Source organism: Hemitrygon akajei, chromosome 11 (genome assembly GCF_048418815.1).
Source record: "Hemitrygon akajei chromosome 11, sHemAka1.3, whole genome shotgun sequence".
Lineage (NCBI taxonomy): Eukaryota > Metazoa > Chordata > Chondrichthyes > Myliobatiformes > Dasyatidae > Hemitrygon > Hemitrygon akajei.
Window position 1 is genome coordinate 12,187,548 of NC_133134.1, and position 20,906 is coordinate 12,208,453.

Below are 20,906 nucleotides of genomic sequence, written 5' to 3' on the forward strand. Positions count from 1 at the left end.
TTTATAATACTTCCTAATTTACCTAGATGTCAAATTCCATTTAATTATGCTTGGGATGTTTTTACTATGTTACAATCACTGCAACACTTTAAGTACAACTTAAATGCACCTGTTTAATGTTTATCTATAGGAACAAGTTGTACAGTGGCTCTGCAGACTGCACAATAATTGTAAGTATGCTAATCATTTGGAAATGTGTGTAAAGCTATTTAGAAACTTGTGTAGTCTGGGGGGCTGATACAGAATTTCGAATGGAAATCCAGCAATGTAAGTTCCATGGTTAAAGCCCAGAGACTGGAGTCCAGAATCCTGTTCTGGTGTCGGAGAACTGTTGGACCTCAATCACCAAAGCAAATCAGCTGTAATCTGGGCCCAAAGCATTGGTACTGTGTTTTGCACCTTGGTCCTAGAGTAACACAGTTTTGTTTGCCTATAGTAATGTATGGTTGAATGACAATTAAACAAATTTGAGCTTGTTCCACTGTGTGGGTGGGTGGGAGGGCGGAAAGGGTCTAGATCTTCTGCTGTTGTTTTGTTGCTTGTTGAGTTCTGTGTTGTTCTGCTGAGTATTGTGGGCCTACTGCGTTGGAGCTAGAATGTGTGCCTTGCAGGCTGCCCCCAGTACATCTTTGGGTCGTGTTGGATGTTAACACAAATGACACATTTCACAGTCTGTGTCAGTGTACATGTGTTAAGTAAATTAATTTGAATCTAAAATATTTTCCATTGAATGTATTTGTGAAAAATATTAATCTTGTGCATCTTGGCAAGATCTTGTGGGTTTTGCTTTTGGATTTGTTTGTGCAATGGTGCATTCTCACCCGTCAATACTGGTTCTTTGTTCATACTCCACAGGTGTGGGATGTTCCAGCTTTACAAAAAGTCAATACAATTAGGGCACACGACAATCCAGTGTGTACGTTGGTGTCGTCACAAAACATGCTCTTCAGTGGCTCACTTAAAGCAATTAAGGTAACAAATCAGTTGGAAAACAGAAAGTAGCACCTCGACGTTTGTATGTTAATATCCTGAGGCACAGGTCATGGAGTTATTCATCACAGAAGCTGTCCATTCGCCCCAGTTTGTCCATGCTGACCACATTCCCTACCTGAACCAGTCCCATTTACCTGCATTTGGCCCATATCCTGCTACCTGTCCACATATCTGTCCAAATGTCTTTTATGTGTCTGGGTGGCGGGATGGAGATACTTCTCTGCCAAAGGAGTGCTCCTTCTCTCCACTACCCTGCAGGTCACCCTTGGGCAAGGTGTAGCACCTGCTTAGCTTCCCAATCAGCGTCACATGAAGCCATAGGAGCAGGTGGCGAATGGTCATATCTGGGTGCATATCACGGTCCTGGTTATGCGATCACTGACACCAGGAAGATCATCTCTGAAGAATATTGGTAATAGCTGGGGTGACCCATCTTAAAGGCACTGCCTAGAACATATATGTCAAACTCAAGGCCCGCGGGCCAAATCCGGCCTGCGGTGGAATTATCTTTGGCCTGCGAGATAATATCTAATTACTATTAAAGCTGGCCCCAGTAATCGAAGCGCCTATGGCGTATGATATGGCTAATGCTGAGTTTATTCAGGTACCAGGTTTTCAGGGTTTTTAGTGTTTATTCGGCAGTCTTCTTCATAAGAAACGGAATTTGTAAAGTGAAACACTTTGTAGTTATAGCAGAGACTGAGACACATGAGAGCAGGCTGAAAAAACAGAGGCAACGAAAGCTGCGTTCGCACGCGTCCGACTGATCCGGCCCGCATGAAGCTGCATTTTGCTCAATCCGGCCCGTGACCTAAAATGAGTTTGACACCCCTGGCCTAGAAGAAGGCAATGGCAACCACCTCTATAGAAAAATTTGCCAAGAACAATCATGGTCATGACAGATGGAAGACGTTGTATGATATGGCACATAATGATGATGATGAATTGTACCTCTCTTTAGCACTTCTTCTGGCATATTATTTCATATGCCCACAGCTGTCTCTATTGAAATGTTGCCCTCTCAGGTCCTTTTAAATCATTCCTCTTTCACTTTAAACGTATGCCCTCTTGGTTTTTGACACATCTATTTGGGGAAGAGACTTATTCATCTTATCTATGCCCCTCTTGATTTTACAAACCTTCTTAACAAGGGTTACCGGCCTGGAGTCCATGGACCCCTCAGTTAACGGTAAGGGACCATGGCATAGAAACGGTTGGGAACCCCTGCTCTATAAGATCACCCTACCTGAGTTCAAATCCAACCAAGGCAGTCATAGAATTTCAATTGTTCATTAATGATGAAATAAAAAGCTATTATCATGATTACTGTAGATATTCTGTTAGTTCTCCAATACACTACAACTAATGAAAACTGCTATAATTACCCCTTCTGGCATATTATTATCTTGTGTATTTTTATGTTATAATCCATTGCCTCTGTAATCTTGCATGAATCAATGCTATATAAAATGGATACTACAAACCAGTGCTCCATTCTAATCATTCTGTTTTAATGTGATTCTTTCTGAAGGTTTGGGACATTGTAGGCACAGATCTAAATCTGAAGAAGGAACTCACTGGTTTGAATCACTGGGTGCGTGCATTGGTTGCTTCTCAAAACCACCTTTATAGTGGATCCTACCAAACCATCAAGGTTAGAATGCCATTCCCATCATTATTGGTCATGTTATGGGTTTCCATTCCTTAGTAATCTCTGTTCACAAAGTCTGAAGGAAGCCAGTTATCAACTGACAATTAGATGAATAAATTTTGCTCTTGTGAGAACAATCACAATGGTTTTATATTGCTGTATTTCTGCACTATTCTTGGTTGGTGCGACTGTAACGAAACCAAATTTCCCTCGGGATCAATAAAGTATGTCTGTCTGTCTGTCTGTCAATGGGTAAACCTTGTAGAATATCAGCTTCTGATGAGATGTATAGGTTTCACAATCCACAGCTACTTTGGGTAGTTTAATAGACAATTAAGTTTGAAACATTGTTAATCAACCAAGAGTACAAGGCCTGATTTACACTCAGTGACCACTTTATTAGGTACGCATATACACCTGCATGTTAATACAAATGTCTAATCAGCCAATCATGTGGCAGAAACTTAGTGGATAAAAGCATGCAGACATGGTCAAGAGGTTCAGTTGTTGTTCAGATCAAACATCAGAACGGGGAAGAAATGTGATCTAAGAGACTTTGACTGTGGACTGATAGCTGGTGCCTGAGGGAATGGTTTGAGTATCTCAGAAACTGCTGATCCTCTAGGAATTTCATGCAAAAGTTTACAGAGAATAATGTAAAAAAACAAAAAACATCCAATGAGCATGCAAGTTGTGTGGGTGAAAAAGCCTTGTTAATGAGAGAGGTCAGACTAGTTCAAGCTGACAGGAAGGCGACAGTAACTCAAATAACGACAATTTACAACATTTGTGTGCAGAAGAGCATCTCTGAATGCACAACAGGGCAATCTTTGAAATGGATGGTCTACAAGCAGAAGACCATGAACATACACTCAGTGGCCACTTTATTAAATACAGAAGGTACACCAGCCACTGGGTGTATGAGTTGCAGTATTCTCTTTTGTAATATTACAAATGAAATTTCCATATTTCAGAATAATAGCTCCAAACTGGTTTAGGAAAATATACTATAACAAATGAGCAATCTGTTTGAGGAACTCAGTGAGTCAAGCAGCATCTGTGGGAGGAGAAGAACTGGCAGTGTTTCCGATTGAAACCCTGCATGGGAACTCTTGGCTTCTTAGTTTCCCTTATACTAGAAGGAAGTTAACACATGGAAAATGCTAGAACAGGCATGGGCAAACTACGGCCCGCGGGCCATATGCGGCCCGTTAAGCTTTTTAATCCGGCCCGCAGAACTTGATGAAATTATATTAATAAACCTTGTTAACACCTCAGATCCATCCTGAGAATCGCCACAACAAAACTAAATCCAGACTTTGATGCGCTGGCTAAAAAGGGAGACCAACAACACTGTTCCCACTGAAATTAAAAATAAGTTTCTTCGTTGTGTTATGTAAAAAAATGCATTTGAAAATATTTTTTTCAATAAGCCTTACATGTTACATGTCATTTCTGTTAAGTGATGGACATGAGTAGTGCGCAGGTGCACGTACGTTCTCAAAATAAAAAATGCGCTTCAGATCAAATAACGCGCTCCGCATACTGGCGCGCTGTCACTGTTCTGTCAGTGACACAGGTCGTTGTTGAGTTTTGGCACAGGGGACAATTGAATAAGAAGGAGCAGGACAAGTAGACCTGCATCTCCTACCGTTTTTGAAATAAAGACAGTCAGGAGGAGAGTGATGATGATAATATCTTGAAGGATAACAGAATTTTCAGTGCTTTAAAATAATAACTGTTACTATTAAAAAAAGCTGTATTTTATTCATTTAATTTTCAGTGTTTTAAAAGTCATTTCAATAAATAGCTAAATACCATGGGACTTCAAAGACAGATATTTTGTTGTAATGCATTTGTTCATTTTCAATTGAAATTAAAGCACATGTTTTCTACATATCCCATGATATTTTATTTTCTCTTATGAGGTGTATTACCAAAACACTCCGTCCATCTGCTCCTGGTCCGGCCCCCCTGTCAAATTTTAGAACCCTTTGTGGCCCACAAGTCAAAAAGTTTGCCCACCCCTGTGCTAGAAGAAGTCAGCAAATTAGGCTGCAGGTCAGACCTTTCATGAGGACTCATGATGGAGGGTCCTAATGCATAGTCTTGGCCCGAAACATCGACTGTTTATTTCTTTCCATAGATGCTGCCTGACCTGCTGTGTTCCTCCAGCATTTTGGCTATGTTACACTGGATCTCCAGCGTCTACAAAATTTCTTGTGACTGGAAATGAAAGTGCCCAAATTTTCAGGAAATTTCTTGGGGAAATTATAACTGTAAAAAAAGTTAAAATTGTACATCTGTGGACTTTATATCAACTTTTACACTGAGGATTTTAGATTATTGTACATATGTTTACATCCAGCCAGCTGGTGATGTAATGACATCCGCAATGGGCTTCGAGGCCACTGGTCCTGGGTTCAAATCCAGCTGGCTTCCTGCACACTTTCAATCCGTGCTGGGTTGAACGTTGAGCCATCATTTTGGCCTCAAAAAAACCAGACAAAATGCTAAGAAACTGCAAGGTTGCCACCCAATGCACCACAAGGCACAGAAAAGAAACAACATGTTATAGGGAACAATATACAACTATAATTTTTCCTTTGGACCATACAGACACAAAATTGGCCTTGTTTGTACATTTTTTGGAGAGTTATCTACATGTAAAACTCTCTGTACAACTCTTTCTCAAGCAGCCGTTTTTTAACGTCAACAAAGTTTAGTGTTATGCTTATAAATCCAGATAGTTTCTCAGTATCTATGGTAACAGCTGTATAACCTTTAACAGATGTGGCACGACTCACTTGTTTTCAGTAGGAGGAGATGGGTCCCCTTAGCAAATTACAATCTTAAAGGGCTTCCTGCTGCTCTGAATTAGATAGAAAGAAACCCTTGTAACAAAAGATCCGTCTCTCAGATAGATTACTTTTAGTTCTGATTGTGATGGACAGCCCGTTAAAAAATAAATAAATAAATAAATAAATAAATAAATCCTTACTTGATTAGTCATCCCTGAGAGCCACCAACTATTCAAAACATTAGTCCCACATGCAATGTACGATATGTTCTCTGAGGATACGAAATTGGAATGAGAAGAGTTGGGTTTCCAGTCCTGATGCTGGATTTCAGAATCAGAGTCAGGTTATTACCACTGACCTATGTCATGAAACTAGTTGTTTCATGGCATTACAGTGCAATAAGTAAGATAATTTTGTGAGTGAGAATAAAAAAATAAATAAATAGTACAAAAGACCATTCACAAAAGATGGTATTGTCATCTCTTATTTAATATTCTGGATGTCTGGCATAATATCCTTTGTGACATAAAGTAGTTTTATTACGTTCACTGCTAATATCATTAACACCTTTCCAGGGGTTTGCTGTTAATTCAGTACCGGGCTTTTGTTATCACTGATACGTGTTGTGAAATTTGTTTTTCGATGTGGTAGCAGTACAGTACAAAACATAAATAAATACTATAAGCTACAATATTAAATTAATCATGCAAAAGAGGACAAGTGAGGTAGTGTTCATGGGTTCTTGGACCGTTCAGAAATCTAATGGTGGAAGGGAAAAAGCTGTTCCTAAAATATTGTTTGCGTGTCTTCAGGCCCCTGTACCTCTTCCCTGATGGAAGTAACCAGAAGAGGGCATGCCCGGGTGGTAAGGGTCCTTAACGATGGATGCTGCCCACTGAAGCACCACCTTTTGAAGATGTTCTCATAGGTGGGAAGGGTTGTGCATTTGATGGTGTTGGCTGAGATTGCTAACATCTGCGGCTTCTTTTGATCTGTGTATTGGAGCCTCCATGTCAGGTGGTGATGCAACCAGTCCGTGTTACACTCGTTGAAATTAGTTAGAGGCTTTGGTGGTACATCAAGTTCCCTCAGATTTGGAATGAAGTATAGCCACTGATGTGGCTTCTTCAACCTGAATTATCAATAATTCCTCCCTCCTTCAACACCCCATTGATGCTGTTGAACTCACTCAGTTCATCCAGCAGATTATTTGCTGCTCCAAATACCAGCATCTGCAATCTCTTCTGTCTCCTCTTGCTTTAGTATACATTATGTTATCAAGCTTATTATATAATGGCTGAAGTAGACCCTTTACATCGGACCTCAAAATGATTCAAAAGTATTCATTAATACACTGGAAATATTTAACTGGTAGTCTTTTATCTCCCAAAATAATTTGCATATCCTATTATCCCTTATAATTATTTCCTCACGGTCAAATCAAAGTCTAATTCTTAAATGAGTGCCCCCAAGATAAACTTCAGTTGTTTAAGTGGCATGTATATTGATTTCTCCTTATGGTGAAAAAAAATTCCCTCCCTCCACCTTCCGTTCCCCATCCTAGCCTTTTACCTCTCCACATTTCCCCTTTGGTGTGCTCCTTCTTGTCTTTCTCATATGGTCCACTCTCCTCTCCTATCAGATTCCTTCCTCTCTAGCCCTTTATCTGTCCTACCCACCTGACTTCACCTATCACCTTCTAGTTATCCTCCTTCCGCCCCCAACTTCTTATTCTGATGTCTTTCCCCTTCCTTCTCAGTCCCGAAGAAGGGTCTTGGCCTGAAATGTTGACTGTATATTCATTTCCATAGATACTTCCTGACCTGAGTTCCTCCAGTATTTTGTGTGTGTCACATTAGTTGTTTAAAGGTTCGATTTTCTTTAACAAATGCTTTAAACATGATTGGAGGAATGTGTTGTAGGGATATTAGAGGGAGGTTTTTTTAACGCATAAGATATAGGAGAAGAATTAGGCCATTTGGCCTATCAAGGCTGCTCCGCCATTTCATCATGGCTGATCTAATTTTCCTCTCAGCTCCAATCTCTAAAGATAAGGGACCAAAACATGCTCGCAATATTTCAAGTGATACATCACCAGTGTTTTATAAAGTCTCAACATTACATCCTTGCTTCTAGTCCTCTTGAAATGAATGCTAATGTTGTATTTGCCTTCCTCACCACTGACTCAACCTTTAGGGAATCCTTTATAAGGACTCCCAAGTCCCTTTGCACCTCAGGTTTTTGTATTTTCTCTCCATTTAGAAAATAGCAACCCTTTCATTTCTTCTACCAAAGTGCCTGATCATATATTTCCTGTCACTGTGTTCCATCTGCCGTTTCTTTGCCCATTCTCCTAATCTGTCTGAGTTCTTCTGTGGCCCCTCTACTTCCTCAAAACTACCTGCCCCTCTACCTATCTTCATATTGTCTGTAATCTTTGCAACAAACCCATCAATTCCATCATCCAAATCATTGCCATATAACATAAAAAAGAATTGGTCCCAACACAGACCCCTGTGGAACACCACTAATCACCAGCAGCCAGTCAGAAAAGGCTCCCTTTATTCCCACTCTTTGCCTCCCGCCAATTAGCCACTGCTTTATCCATACTAGAATCTTTCCTGAAATACCATGGGCTCGTAGCTTGTTAAGCAGCCTCGTGTGGCCTTGTCAAAGACTTTCTGAAATACACAAATACACAACATCCACTGATTCTCCTTTGTCTATCCTGCTTGTTAATTCTTCAAATAATTCCAATAAATTTGTCAGGTAACATTTTCCCTTGAGGAAATTAGGCTGACTATGGCCTATTTTTATTATGTGCTTCTAAGTACTCTGAGATCTCATCGTTAATAACCGGCTCCAACATCTTCCCAACCACTGCGGTCAGACTAACTGGCCTGTAATTTCCTTTCTTCTGCCTCTCTCCCTTCTTGAAGAATGGACTGACATTTGCAATTTTCCAGTCTTCTAGAATCATTCCAAAATCTAGACATTCTTGAAAGATCATGGTCTCTTCAGTCACCTCTTTCAGAATTCTGGGATTACAACATTTGGTCCAGGTGATTTATCTACCTTCAGACCTTTCGGTTTCCCAAGAACCTTCTCTCTAGTGATGGTGACTTCATACACATCCTGACATCTGGAACTTCCATCATACTGCTAGTGTCTTCCACTGTGAAGACGATGCAAATTATTTATACAGTTTGTCTGCCATTTTGTTGTCCCCCATTACTACCTCTCCAGCATTGTTTTCCAGCGGTCCGATATCCACTTTTGCCTCTCTTTTACCTTTTACGTATCTGAAGAAACTTTTGGTGTCCTGTTTAATATTATTGGCTAGTTTACTTTCATATTCCTTCTTTACCTTCTTAATAACTTTTTTAGTTGCCTTCTGTTGGTTTTTAAAAGCTTCCCAACCTTCTAACTTCCCACTTGTTTTCACTCTATTATATACCTTCTCTTTGGCTTTTATGTTGGCTTTGACTTCTCTTGCTAGCCATGGTTGTGTCATTTTTCCTTTAGAATACGTCTTCCTCTTTGGGATGTATACATCCTGTGCCTTCCGAATTGCTTCCAGAAATTCCAACCATTGCTGCACTGCCATCATCCCTGCCAGTGTTCTTTACCATTCAATTCTGGCCAATTCCTCTCTCACGGCTCTGTAATTCCTTTTACTCCACTGTAATACTGATACATCGGACTTTATTTTCAGATTTCAGGCTGAATTCAATCATATTATGATCATTTGCCCCTAAAGCTTCTTTTACCTTAAGCTCTCTAACCAATTCAGGTTCATTGCACAGCACCCAATCCAGAATAGGTAATCCTCTAGTGGGCTCAACCACGAGCTGCTCTGAAACACCATCTTGTAGGCACTCTAGAAACTCCCCCTCCTGGAATACAGAACCAACCTGTTTTTCCCAATCTACCTGCATATTGATGTCCCCCATGACTATTGTAAAATAGCCCTTTTGGTGTTCATTTTCTATCTCCTGTTGTAATTTGTAGGCCAGTACCTAACACAGAGCATGGTTAGTGCATGAAACACACTGCTGGGAGTGGTGGTAGAGGCAGACACATAGGGACATGTAAGAGTCCTCCATTTTTCTTTCATCCCATGTGCCTATGTGGGAGGGAATGTTTAAATTGATTTTGGAGCAGGTTAAAATGGCACAAAATTGTGGGCCAAATGGCCTGTACAGTACTGTTCTTTTTTCTATGTTCTAAACTGTAATTGTGGTTTGGGTTTTTGTCTGCAGATCTGGGACATAAGAACTCTGGAATGTGTGCACGTATTACAGACGTCTGGAGGGAGTGTTTATTCTATTGCAGTTACTAATCACCACATTGTGTGTGGGACGTATGAAAACCTCATCCATGTAAGTAGTTCCTCTCCATAGAGAGCATCTGTAATAACATACTTTCCAGAAGCCAATAATAGGCATGTTACAATTACTAAAGGAATGCAGCCTTTTTGTTATTCTGGCATCTCCCCCAACCCACCCCACCTTCCTTTTCAGTCCTGAAAAAGGGTCTCTGCCTGAAACTTCAACTATTTATTAATTTCCATAAATGCTCCCTGACCTGCTAAGTTCTTCCAGCATTTGGTGTGTGTTGCTGCAGACTTTCTTGAGTTTACTCTTGGGTGCTGCCTTTCAGACGAGCCATCACAATTCAATGATTCCATTTAATATTCTCCATTCTCAGGCTAGTGTAAGAGACCAACTTTGGGAACAGAGACCCAGGCTCATCTTCTCATTCGAACATTATCCTTTGCAGAGCTCATCACTGGTCACTGTTTGCACAACTTTTCTGTGCACAAGTTCTGCTGTGTTTCCTGTTTTGCACTAGCGATTGCACCTAAAGGCATTTCATTGGGGCTGATGTAGAAACAGAAAATGGTTCAAATTCTCAGCTGGTCAGGCAGCATCTGCGCTGGTGGAAACAAGAGTTAACAATAACTTTTCACTAGAGCTGATCTAACCCGTTTTGAGAAAAGGACATTAATCTGAAATATAAATTCTGTTTTTGTACCTCCACAGATGCTGCATGACTCGCTGAGAATTTCCTGTGCTTTTGCCATAATTTCAGATTCCCAGACTGTAATACCTTGCTTTTCTTTTCTCATTGTGTCTCATTTCTTAGGTTTTCTCTGACCTTGTGATGATTTTGCACTTCATTGTTTACATGAACTGCACTGGCTCTGTAGCTTTTACACTTTATTCTTGTTTTACCATTTTCTACCCCAATGCACTGTGCAATGATCTGATCTGTATGTACAGTATGCAATACTTTTCACTGTGTTGTTACGTGTGACAATAATAAACCAAATCCAATAACAATTCAACGTAATAGGACGACGTTCCACCCATGAGGTTTATACTACCTGTCAGATCAATCCCAATGCCCCATTGATTTCCTTGTCATCTGTTATTTCTCCCCCTCCCCCTCCCCCTGATGAACCCGCCACCCTGGGTAACTCGCAGTGACTTCCAGTGTGTCTTTGGGATGTGGGAGGTATGAGAGTGCCGCACGGAGACGGGGAGAATAGATAGATAGATAGATACTTTATTCATCCCCATGGGGAAATTCAACATTTTTTTCCAATGTCCCATACACTTATTGTAGCAAAACTAATTACATACAATACTTAACTCAGTAAAAATATGATATGCATCTAAAAACACCCTCTCAAAAAGCATTAATAATAGCTTTTAAAAAGTTCTTAAGTAGTTTACTTAAATACATTGAGTCCTAACCCCGGCACTTTAACATATCTTACTCCTGGCGGTTGAATTGTAAAGCCGAATGGCATTGGGGAGTATTGATCTCTTCGTCCTGTCTGAGGAGCATTGCATCGATAGCAACCTGTCGCTGAAACTGCTTCTCTGTCTCTGGATGGTGCTATGTAGAGGATGTTCAGAGTTTTCCATAATTGACCGTAGCCTACTCAGCGCCCTTCGCTCTGCTACCGATGTTATACTCTCCAGTACTTTGCCCACGACAGAGCCCGCTTTCCTTACCAGCTTATTAAGACATGAGGCATCCCTCTTCTTAATGCTGCCTCCCCAACACGCCACCACAAAGAAGAGGGCGCTCTCCACAACTGACCTATAGAACATCACTTCAAACTCCATATGGTCAGCGAGAAAAGTCAGGATTGAATGCGGGCTCTTGCTGCCATAAATCAGCAGCACCACCTGCTGCACCACTTTGGGATGTTCTGAGGCTTTGAAATAATGAAATAACTGCAACTATTTGCATCTTTATTCCTTCAAGGTATGGGACATAGAATCTAAAGAACAGGTTCGAACTCTGACCGGCCACGTTGGGACTGTATATGCCTTGGCTGTGATTTCAACACCAGATCAGACTAAAGTCTTCAGTGCATCTTATGACCGATCGCTCAGAGTAAGTTATGGGACACGTAGGAAATTGTTTAATATTGGAAATTTATTACTTTGTTCCCTTTTTGTTTTCAGTTTTATGAAACAATCATCAACTAATAAACAGACTGTCAGACTGGGTAACAGCTACTCTCAGACTTTAGGACTAATGAATACCCTGCCCCTACCGCCGTTCCATCACTAGGACAACGAGCTGGTTACAGTTTTCCTGTGCTGCACACCTCACATGCATTTTGAATTATATTTTATTGGCTAATTTTTGGTAATTTTTATGAGCTGTGTGCCATATGTGTATTGATGGCACACTGTGGTGCAGAGGAACGTTTCATTTGGTTGTATATATGTACAGTCAGATGACAATGAACTTACTGGGCATTGATGAGAGAGCACAGGTCAGGGTACTTTTAGCTTTCTTACGGGATACAGGGGATTTTTATAGGATATGATGGAGAAGCAGGAATAGGGTACTAGGATGGCCAAAGAATGAAGGATAAAGTGTAGATTAGGGTGTGTGTGTGATTGGGTGAAGGGATTTAGAATGTAAGTCTATCGTCTGATCCACACTCCAGAGCAGAAGGTGGCGGTAATGCACCATTAAGCTGGATGCCAACCGCTGTAAAACAAGAAGACAATGAACTTGAACTTGTATACAATTGGTTTTACTCCACTTAGTAATCACACCACGTGGTAAAGAATATAATAAGGCCATAAGATGTAGGATTAGGCCATTCTGCCCATCTGGTCTACCCCATCATGCAATCCTGGCTGTTTTACTTTCAACCCCATTCTCTGACCTTCTGTGACCTTTAACCCCAATGCCAAATCAAGAACCTATTAATCTCTGCTTTAAATACATTCAATGATTTGGCCTTCACAGACCTTCAGTGGAAATAATTTCCACAGATTCTCCACCCTCCATCTGAAGAAATTCCTCCTTATCTTGGTTAAAAAGGGACATCCCTTTACTCTGATGTCTGCCTTCAGATCCTCGGAATGGAAAAATCCTCTCCACATCGGATACGATAGGGTCTTTTAAGAGGCTTTTAGATAGGTACATGGAGCTTAGTAAAATAGAGGGCTATAGGTAAGCCTAGTAATTTCTAAGGTGGGGACATGTTTGGCACAACTTTGTGGGCTGAAGGGCCTGTATTGTGCTGTAGGTTTTCTATATTTCTACGTTTCTATCCATTCTACCCAGGCCTTTCAGTATTCGGTAGGTTTCAATGAGATCCTCCCCCTTTATCCTTCTGAACCATGTCGAGTATGGGCCCAGAGACACTAAACATTTTTCACATGTTAACCCTTTCACTCCTAGGATCATTACTGTGAATCTCCTCTGAACTTTCTCCTGGGCCAGCACATCCTTCCTCAGATATGGGGCCCAAAACTGCACACAGTATTTCAAATGCTATCTGGTGCTATGCAAAAACTCAGCAGTACATCCTTGCTCTTGTCTTCTAGTCCCCTCAAGATTGGACCAATTCCTGGGTTAGTGGGACTGACATGTCAAGAGAAACTGGCTCAATTAGGCTTATATTCACATGGAATTTAAAACAATAAATCTTGTAGAAATTTACAAGTTTCTAATGTGAGTGGACAGATAAGGTGCTGAAAGGCACTGTCCATTGGCTGGAGAATCCAAGACCACTGGGTCACAGTGTAAGGATAAAGGATAAATCATTTAAGATCAAAATGAGAAGATAAATCTCTCTACTACAGGTAGAGGCGATAATTCTCTAGACTCCTGTCCCTAATTAGGTTCCTCTTGTACCCAATAAAGTGGCCACCGAATGTATGTTCGTGGTCTTCTGCTGCTGGAGCCCATCCACTTCAAGGTTCGATGTGTTGTGCATTCAGAGATGTTCTCCTGCACACCACTATTGCAATATACATGGTTATTTGAGTTACTGTTGCCCTCCTGTCAATTTGAACCGGTCTGGCCAGTCTCCTCTTCTCTCTCTCTTTAACGAGGTTTTCACCCACAGAACTGCCAATCATTGGGTGTTTTCATTTTTCGCACCATTCTCTGTAAACTCTAGATACCGTTGTGCACAAAATTCCCAGGAGATCGGCAGTCTCTGAGATATTCAAACCAATTGTCTGGCACCAACAATTATTTCACGATCAAAGTTACTTAGATCACAGTTCTTCACCATTCTGATGTTTGTTCTGAACAACGACTGAACCTCTTGACCATGTCTGCATGTTGCTGCCACATGATTGGCTGATTAGATATTTTGCGTTAACGAGCAGGTGTACAGGTGTCCCTAATAAAGTGGCCAATGAGTGTATAACTATTGCAGTTTCCAATATTCACATTGTGATTCTAATTCTGTTTTAGGTTTGGAGCATGGATAACATGATCTGTACACAGACCTTGCTCCGTCACCAGGGCAGTGTCACCGCACTAGCCGTCTCCAGAGGGCGCCTCTTCTCGGGGGCAGTGGACAGCACAGTTAAAGTAAGTGTTTTATTTTACAAAACCAAAAGGCAATCTTTAAATATAAAGCACATCAATGAGGATAGGAACACAAGTGCAGTGCATCCTCCTGAACCCACACACGCACATCGCACTGGAGCTGCCAATACAATAGCCAGACTAGTCAAAGTAAATTTTATTATCAGACTACAACATATGCCACCACATACAACCCTGAGATTCATTTTCCTGCAGGCATATACAGCAAATCTATAGAATAGTAACTATTGATCAGTGAAAGATCAACCAGAGTGCAGAAGACAACAAACTGTGCAAATGCAAATGTAAATAAATAACAATAAATAATGAGAACATGAAATAACAAGATAAAGAGTCCTTAAAGTGAGATCATTGGTTGTAGGAACATCTCAATGGATGGACAAGTGAGTGTAGTTATCCCCTTTTGTTCAAGAGCCTGATGGTTGTGGGGTAGTAACTGTTCTTGAACCTGGTGGCAGTGAGTCCTAAGGTTCTTGTACTTTCTATCTGATGGCAGCAGTGAGAAAAACGCGTGGTTTGGGTGGTGAATACCTCTGTTAATGGAAGCTGCTTTCCTGTGGCAGTGTTTCTTGTAGATGTGCTGAATGGTTGGGAGGTTCCCCATGATGTACTGGGCTGAAGCCACTACTTTTCATAGGATCTTCTGTTCAAAGGGATTGTTGTTTCTATACAAGGCAGTGATACAGCTAATTAATACATTCTCCACTGCACATTAGGTTTTATTTATTAGTATCTAGGATTGAATTATGAAGATGTTTACTAAAATTCTTTAACAAAAGATTCTGCAGATGCTGGAATCTGAAGAGCAATGTACAGAAAATACTGGAGGAATTCAGCAGGTTAGGCGGCATCTGTAGAAAGGGATAAACAGTCGATGCTTTGGTCTGAGACCCTTCATCAACTGTTCATTCCTGTCCATAGATGCTGCCTTGATCTGCTGTGTTCCCGCGGCATTTTCTGTGTGTTGCTGAAATTCTTTCTTTGCCAGGAGCCCGTTAACATTTTCATTTTGTCCTTTCTAGGTGTGGACCTGTTAGGACCCAAGACTTTCTGAGTGGCCTGCAACATTCTGTGTGGCTTCACTTTCTGATGTGGATGTTGCTGGAACGAAGGCAGTGCCACCACTGGCTGGCGGCCACAATGCAATCTGTTCTAAGATTGCTGCCCGATATGTTTTCATTGTCTTACCAGCATGTCGTGCTTTGTACAGAAAGGTGCTGCGTCCAGACTTACCATGGGGAATGTGACACGCTTGTATTGCCGGCTCTCTAGGATTAACAACGCCCTTAAGGAATTGATTGAAGGTGGCATAGAAGCGTACAAAATGGTCAAGGGTGTGCACTGTTTTCAGGCCTTCATAATTATCACAGGGTTGAGATTTTTGAGTTTAACTGTATCGGTGCTTATAGGTGAGAAGCCTACAATCACCGTATTTCGCGCCTGGTGGTTCAGGACCACCCTGCACGTTTGTAAATGAAAGCTGCTGGGAAGTGCTCTGCACCCCACTTCCAAGTGCGATCAGTGACAGCGACATTGAAGGCAACTGCACTCTGCATTAGCCTTAGCGTCCCTGCATGTTATGCCATGCTGTCTGAAGTACACTACTTCATGAGCCGCAGGCAAGTGGGACCTTCAACCCATGTATTAGCCAACCTTGATTTGATCCGTGTTTACTTTCACAAGAACGATTTGTATTATAGCAAGGCAGGAAGATCATTGAAGCTGTGATCCCTTTCCCTTCTTAAGACAAATTGCCACTAAACAGCTGTAACGAGGTACGATTTTTCCATCACTGCTTCCTCACTTGGCAAATCCAGTATTCCAAAACTCATCCCTTTTGCCAATGTTTTAGCAGCTGGGACATAATAGCGACAATTTCACATTGAAAGGAATATCTACTTGCTGCTACACGCTCACTTCTGTTTTATAGTGATTTTATAAAGGATATTTACATGATTGCTGTAAGAATGAAATTAGCAAGGCTTTAAAGTCAGGCTGCCTGCAGCAAGCTTCACAAACAATCAGTGTTGTGCAATTATTAATTTTGACAACTCCGTATGTGGATTTCAATAGGATAATTAGATGTGAATAGGAAACTGGAACTGGCTGAAGCTCCCATTCTGCTTCTTTGCGAAACTGAAAATCTACAAGGTTTTCCCTCCCCTCTCCTTATTCTGGCTTCTTCCTCCTTCCTTTCCAGTCCTGATGGAAGGTCTTGGCCTGAAACGTCGACTGTTCATTCCTCTCCGTAGATGCTGCCCGGCCTGCTGAGTTCCCTCGGCATTTTGCTAGGTTTTCCTCCCACTCGGCCTCCTTGCAAACTCTTTGTACTGACTGATAGAGTACAGAGCCACAGAACCTGGGAAAGGTTGGGTCAGCCAGGGTAACAGAGATTGCTGTTGTATTTGTCCTCTTCATCCCCCGTCCCCTTGCCACCCTATAAAGCTAGAAGAGCTGAAATTCATCCAAGGTTCCCACTATAGATTCATACCTAATGACCTTCAGTATAAATCTGCGTGGGTGGATTTTAGGCTAAATGCACTTGTTCAAGAGATTGGACGTCTGGAAGCAAAGATCACTAGTATTTCAATAAAGTCACTAACTTGAGAGAGGATACAACCAAAATTGTAGAAATGGTTCAGTTCCCCCTCCCCCTCCATTGAGAGAGGATACGACCAAAAATAAAGAAAAGGTTCAATTTTTCCCCCGATTGAGAGAGGATATGACCAGAATTGTGGGAAAGGTTTCATTTTATCCCCCACGGACGCAGGCCATTGGAAATTACCAAAAAAAAACATTATGCAATGTCCACAAGGCAGTGGCTTTATTCCACTCAGGAGAGCCCTGGAACTGAAGTACAATGTGACTTCAGTCTTCCTGAACAAACTTTGCCTTTTCGAGTATTCGAAACCTTTGCTGTTTACTGTTGGAAAGCATGCGTGTGGGTTTCCTCTGGGTGCTCCAGTTTCCTCCCACAGTCCAAAGATGTACCAGTTAGCCAGTTAATTGGTCATCGTAAATATCCTGTGATTAGGCTCGGGTTAAATATGTGGGTTGCTGGGCGGTGTGTCTTGGTGGGCCAGAAGGGTCTGTTGCACACTGTATCTGTAAATAATATAAACAAATACAGTTTACTAATAGTAAATCCGTACAGACCTGGTGATCCTTAAATACAATATGACACCATCTGTTTAAATGTTCATTTTTCTGAAATGGTACATGGGGCATGATTTTATTATTTACCTTTTATATTATTTAGAGATACAGTGTGAATCAGGTCCTTCTGGCCCAACGAGCCGCACTGCCTATTTAACCCTAGCCAAATCACAGGACAATCTACAGTCACCAATTAAATTACTATCTGGTACACCTTTACACTGCGGGAGGAAACCGGAGCACCCGGAGGAAACCCACGCGGTTCATGGGAAGGAAAGTACAAACTCCTTACAGAGGATGCCAGAATCGAAGTCTGAACTCCAATACCCGAGTTGTAATAGTGCCGCGCTAACGAAAACTGTAAACATACCCAGTCCAGAAATTAACCAGTTCTATTTGTCCAGCTGCTCTCTGTTAATGTGCAAATCTATATTGTTGGCTTCTGGGAGTTCAAATAAGGCTAATGTACATAGATTTACCCAAGAAAGGATCCACTTGCTACAAATGTAGTATATATTTGACTATATCTAATATCTCAATAGGAATCAATTATACAAGTATACTGTAGGTATCATGTGATTTGAGATTGTGAATGAAAATCGATATTCAATAACAAAATGATGGCTCTGGTATTGAATGAGTGTTAACTGTATACATGAGAATTACAGGTAGATGTTTGTAGTTTACAACACAAGCATGCACTCAGCAGCCACGTTATTAGGTACAGGTGGGAAACCAGTATGGTCTTCGCTGCTCTAGCCCATCCACTTCAAGGTTGGACATGTTGTGCGTTCAGAGATGCTTTTGTACACACCATTGTTGTAACACATGGTTTTATGTGTTACTGTCACCTTGAACCAGTATGGACCTCTCTCATTAACAACGCCTTTTTGCCCACAGAACTGCCGCTCACTAGATTTTTTTTATCTTTCACACCATTCTCTGTAAACTCTAGAGAGTGTTGTACATGAAAATCCCAGGAGATCAGCAGTTTCTGAGATACTCAGACCACCCCATCTGGCACAAACTATCATTCCACGTTCAAAGTCACTTCGATTATATTCCTTATTCTGATGTTTGGTCTGAACAACTAAACTTTTTGACCATGTCTGCATGCCTTTTTGTATTGAATTTAAATTTATTATTGAACTATGTCTACCATATACAACCTTGAAATTCATCTTCTTGCAGGCAGCCACAAAACAAAGAAACACAATAGAACCCACACACAAATCATGCAAGTGATTTTAAAAATGTAAACAAATAGTAAACGGAACATGTATTGGAGAGCACAGGCACAGTGCTGAGGCGAGTGCCGATGGCTGCAGGCCACAGCTGCACAGTTTGGCCACGTGATTGGCTGATTAGATATTTGTATCAATGAGAAGGAGTACCTAATAAAGTGGCCACTGAGTGTGTGCTTCACACAGTGATTGAAAAATATCCACAGTGAGAGTATTTGGTTGAAATTAGCCTATTTAAAACATTATTTTCTAATGAGATAAGTGCCTAATTTTTAGAGTCCATCTGTACCTGCATTTAGCTCGTAAACACCAGTCACTACATTAGTCGTTCTGAATCTTCCTGTTGGGTGAACAGGGACACAGTAAGAAGTTCTCCTATGGACTGTTTCGAAAATGCGCTCTATTTGAGAGGAGTGGTCAATTGATTTTCCCCATTTAATTGTGTTGAATGTACAGGGTAACTACCAGTCCCAACCATATTTTGTGGTTGCACCAATGTTCTGCAAGGACGTTGCAACTTTGTTGGTGCTGCACTTACTGAAGAAGGGCTGGTTTCATGTAGCTTCTCAAATTCTGCATTGCATGCATATACACATGTTTAGCATGGATGTATTTTATATTAAAACAGAGAACGTCTGTTTTAAAAGCCTATTTTTAAAATCTTCAATGTTTTAAAGAATGATCAGTTGGAAAAACTGCAATGAAAAGCAAGCGGAAAAGGGGCCGTGCATTTTGCATGCCTCATCTTGTTTTGTAGAACTATCCAGAAATGCCTTATTTGGTTTATTTTCAAGAGTTAAGTACTTGAAAGCCAGCAGACTCTTACCTCTAAGAAAAGTGGTTTGATCTGCTGTTTCATTTGGGACAGAGACAATTGAACCTTCAATGTAAATTGTTGCCAACCGCATACCTGATCAAGACATGGGCTTCAATTTGCTGTTCCTATCCACTCTGATTCACTCTTCCACAGTCACCATTTTGTCACAGAGCAGCTCTGCCCAAGCAAAACAGAGTGGCCGATCTGCAATGCATTAATCAAGGTGCCAATATAATCTCTGTACAGGACACCCTGTCTGCTGGGACAACTGCTCAGCCTCTTCTGTTCATCTGTTTATCTGCCTCCTCAAGCATGGTCTGGTACCCAACTAACCTAAAGAAGTAACCAAAGCTCCTTTCGGCCATTTTGCACCTATATTGTGTTGAAAAGATTGTGAAACTGATGTGTTACGTGACTGTAGATTTTTATTATTTTGTTAAAAGTATTTACAATAATAAATCATCCTCTCTACTCTGTGTGTTTAAAGTTCAAAAGTTCAAAGTAAATTTATTATCAAAGTACATATAACCTCGGAATTGTTTTCTTGTGGGCATTCACAGTAAGTACAAAGAAACACAATAGACACAATGAAAAGCTGCACACAACACTGACGAGCAACTAATGTGCAAAGACAACCATTTTTGTAAAAACACCAAAGTAAAAAAATAACAATAATAACAATTAATATTGAATAACAATAAATACAGAGGTGCAGTGGGACTTAGGAGTCCTTGTGCAAGACTTTCAGAAGGTTAATTTACAGGTTGAGCCTGTGGTAAAGAAGGCAAATTCGGTGTTAGCATTTATTTCAAGGAGAATAGAATATAAAAGCAAGTAGATAGTGCTGAGCCTTTATAAGACACTAGTCAGGGCGCACTTGAGTATTGTCAACAGCCTTGGGCCCCATTTCTCTGAAAGGATGTGTTATCATTGGAGAGAGTCCACAGGAGGTTCACAAGGATGATCCCAGGAATGAAGGGGGTTAACATATGAGGAACATTTGGCAGCTTTGGGCCCGTACTCTCTGGAATTTAGAAGAATGTGGGGGATCTCATTGATACCTCCCAAATGTTGAAAGGACTAGATAGGATGGATGTGGGGAGCATGTTTCCCATGGTGAGGGTATCCAGAACTAGAGGGCACAACCTCAGAATTGAGGGGTGACCTTTTAGAACAGAGGTAAAGAGGATTTTTTTAGCCGGAGAGTAGTGAATCTGTGGAATGCTCTGCCACAGAGTGTGGTGGAAGGCAAATCCGTGGGTATATTTATGACAGAAATCGATGGCTTTCTGATCGGTCAGAGCATCAAAGGATATGGTGAGAAGGCAGGTGAATGGGGTTGAGTGGGATCTGGG

At 41.1% G+C, this 20,906-nt stretch overlaps 1 protein-coding gene across 7 annotated transcripts in view; it reads left to right on the top strand.

Annotated features, from left to right (window-relative positions):
- traf7 (TNF receptor-associated factor 7) overlaps positions 1-20,022 on the top strand; it is a 100,512-nt gene extending 80,490 nt beyond the window's left edge. For all 7 annotated transcript variants that reach the window (XM_073060214.1, XM_073060216.1, XM_073060222.1 and 4 more), the window contains 7 exons: positions 131-170; positions 856-972; positions 2,525-2,647; positions 9,708-9,827; positions 11,728-11,859; positions 14,197-14,316; positions 15,357-20,022. In XM_073060214.1, coding sequence (XP_072916315.1) covers positions 131-170; positions 856-972; positions 2,525-2,647; positions 9,708-9,827; positions 11,728-11,859; positions 14,197-14,316; positions 15,357-15,371 — 667 coding nt within the window. In that variant the 3' untranslated portion in view covers positions 15,372-20,022. The remainder of the gene's footprint in view (positions 1-130; positions 171-855; positions 973-2,524; positions 2,648-9,707; positions 9,828-11,727; positions 11,860-14,196; positions 14,317-15,356) is intronic.
- Positions 20,023-20,906: the final 884 nt, after the last annotated feature.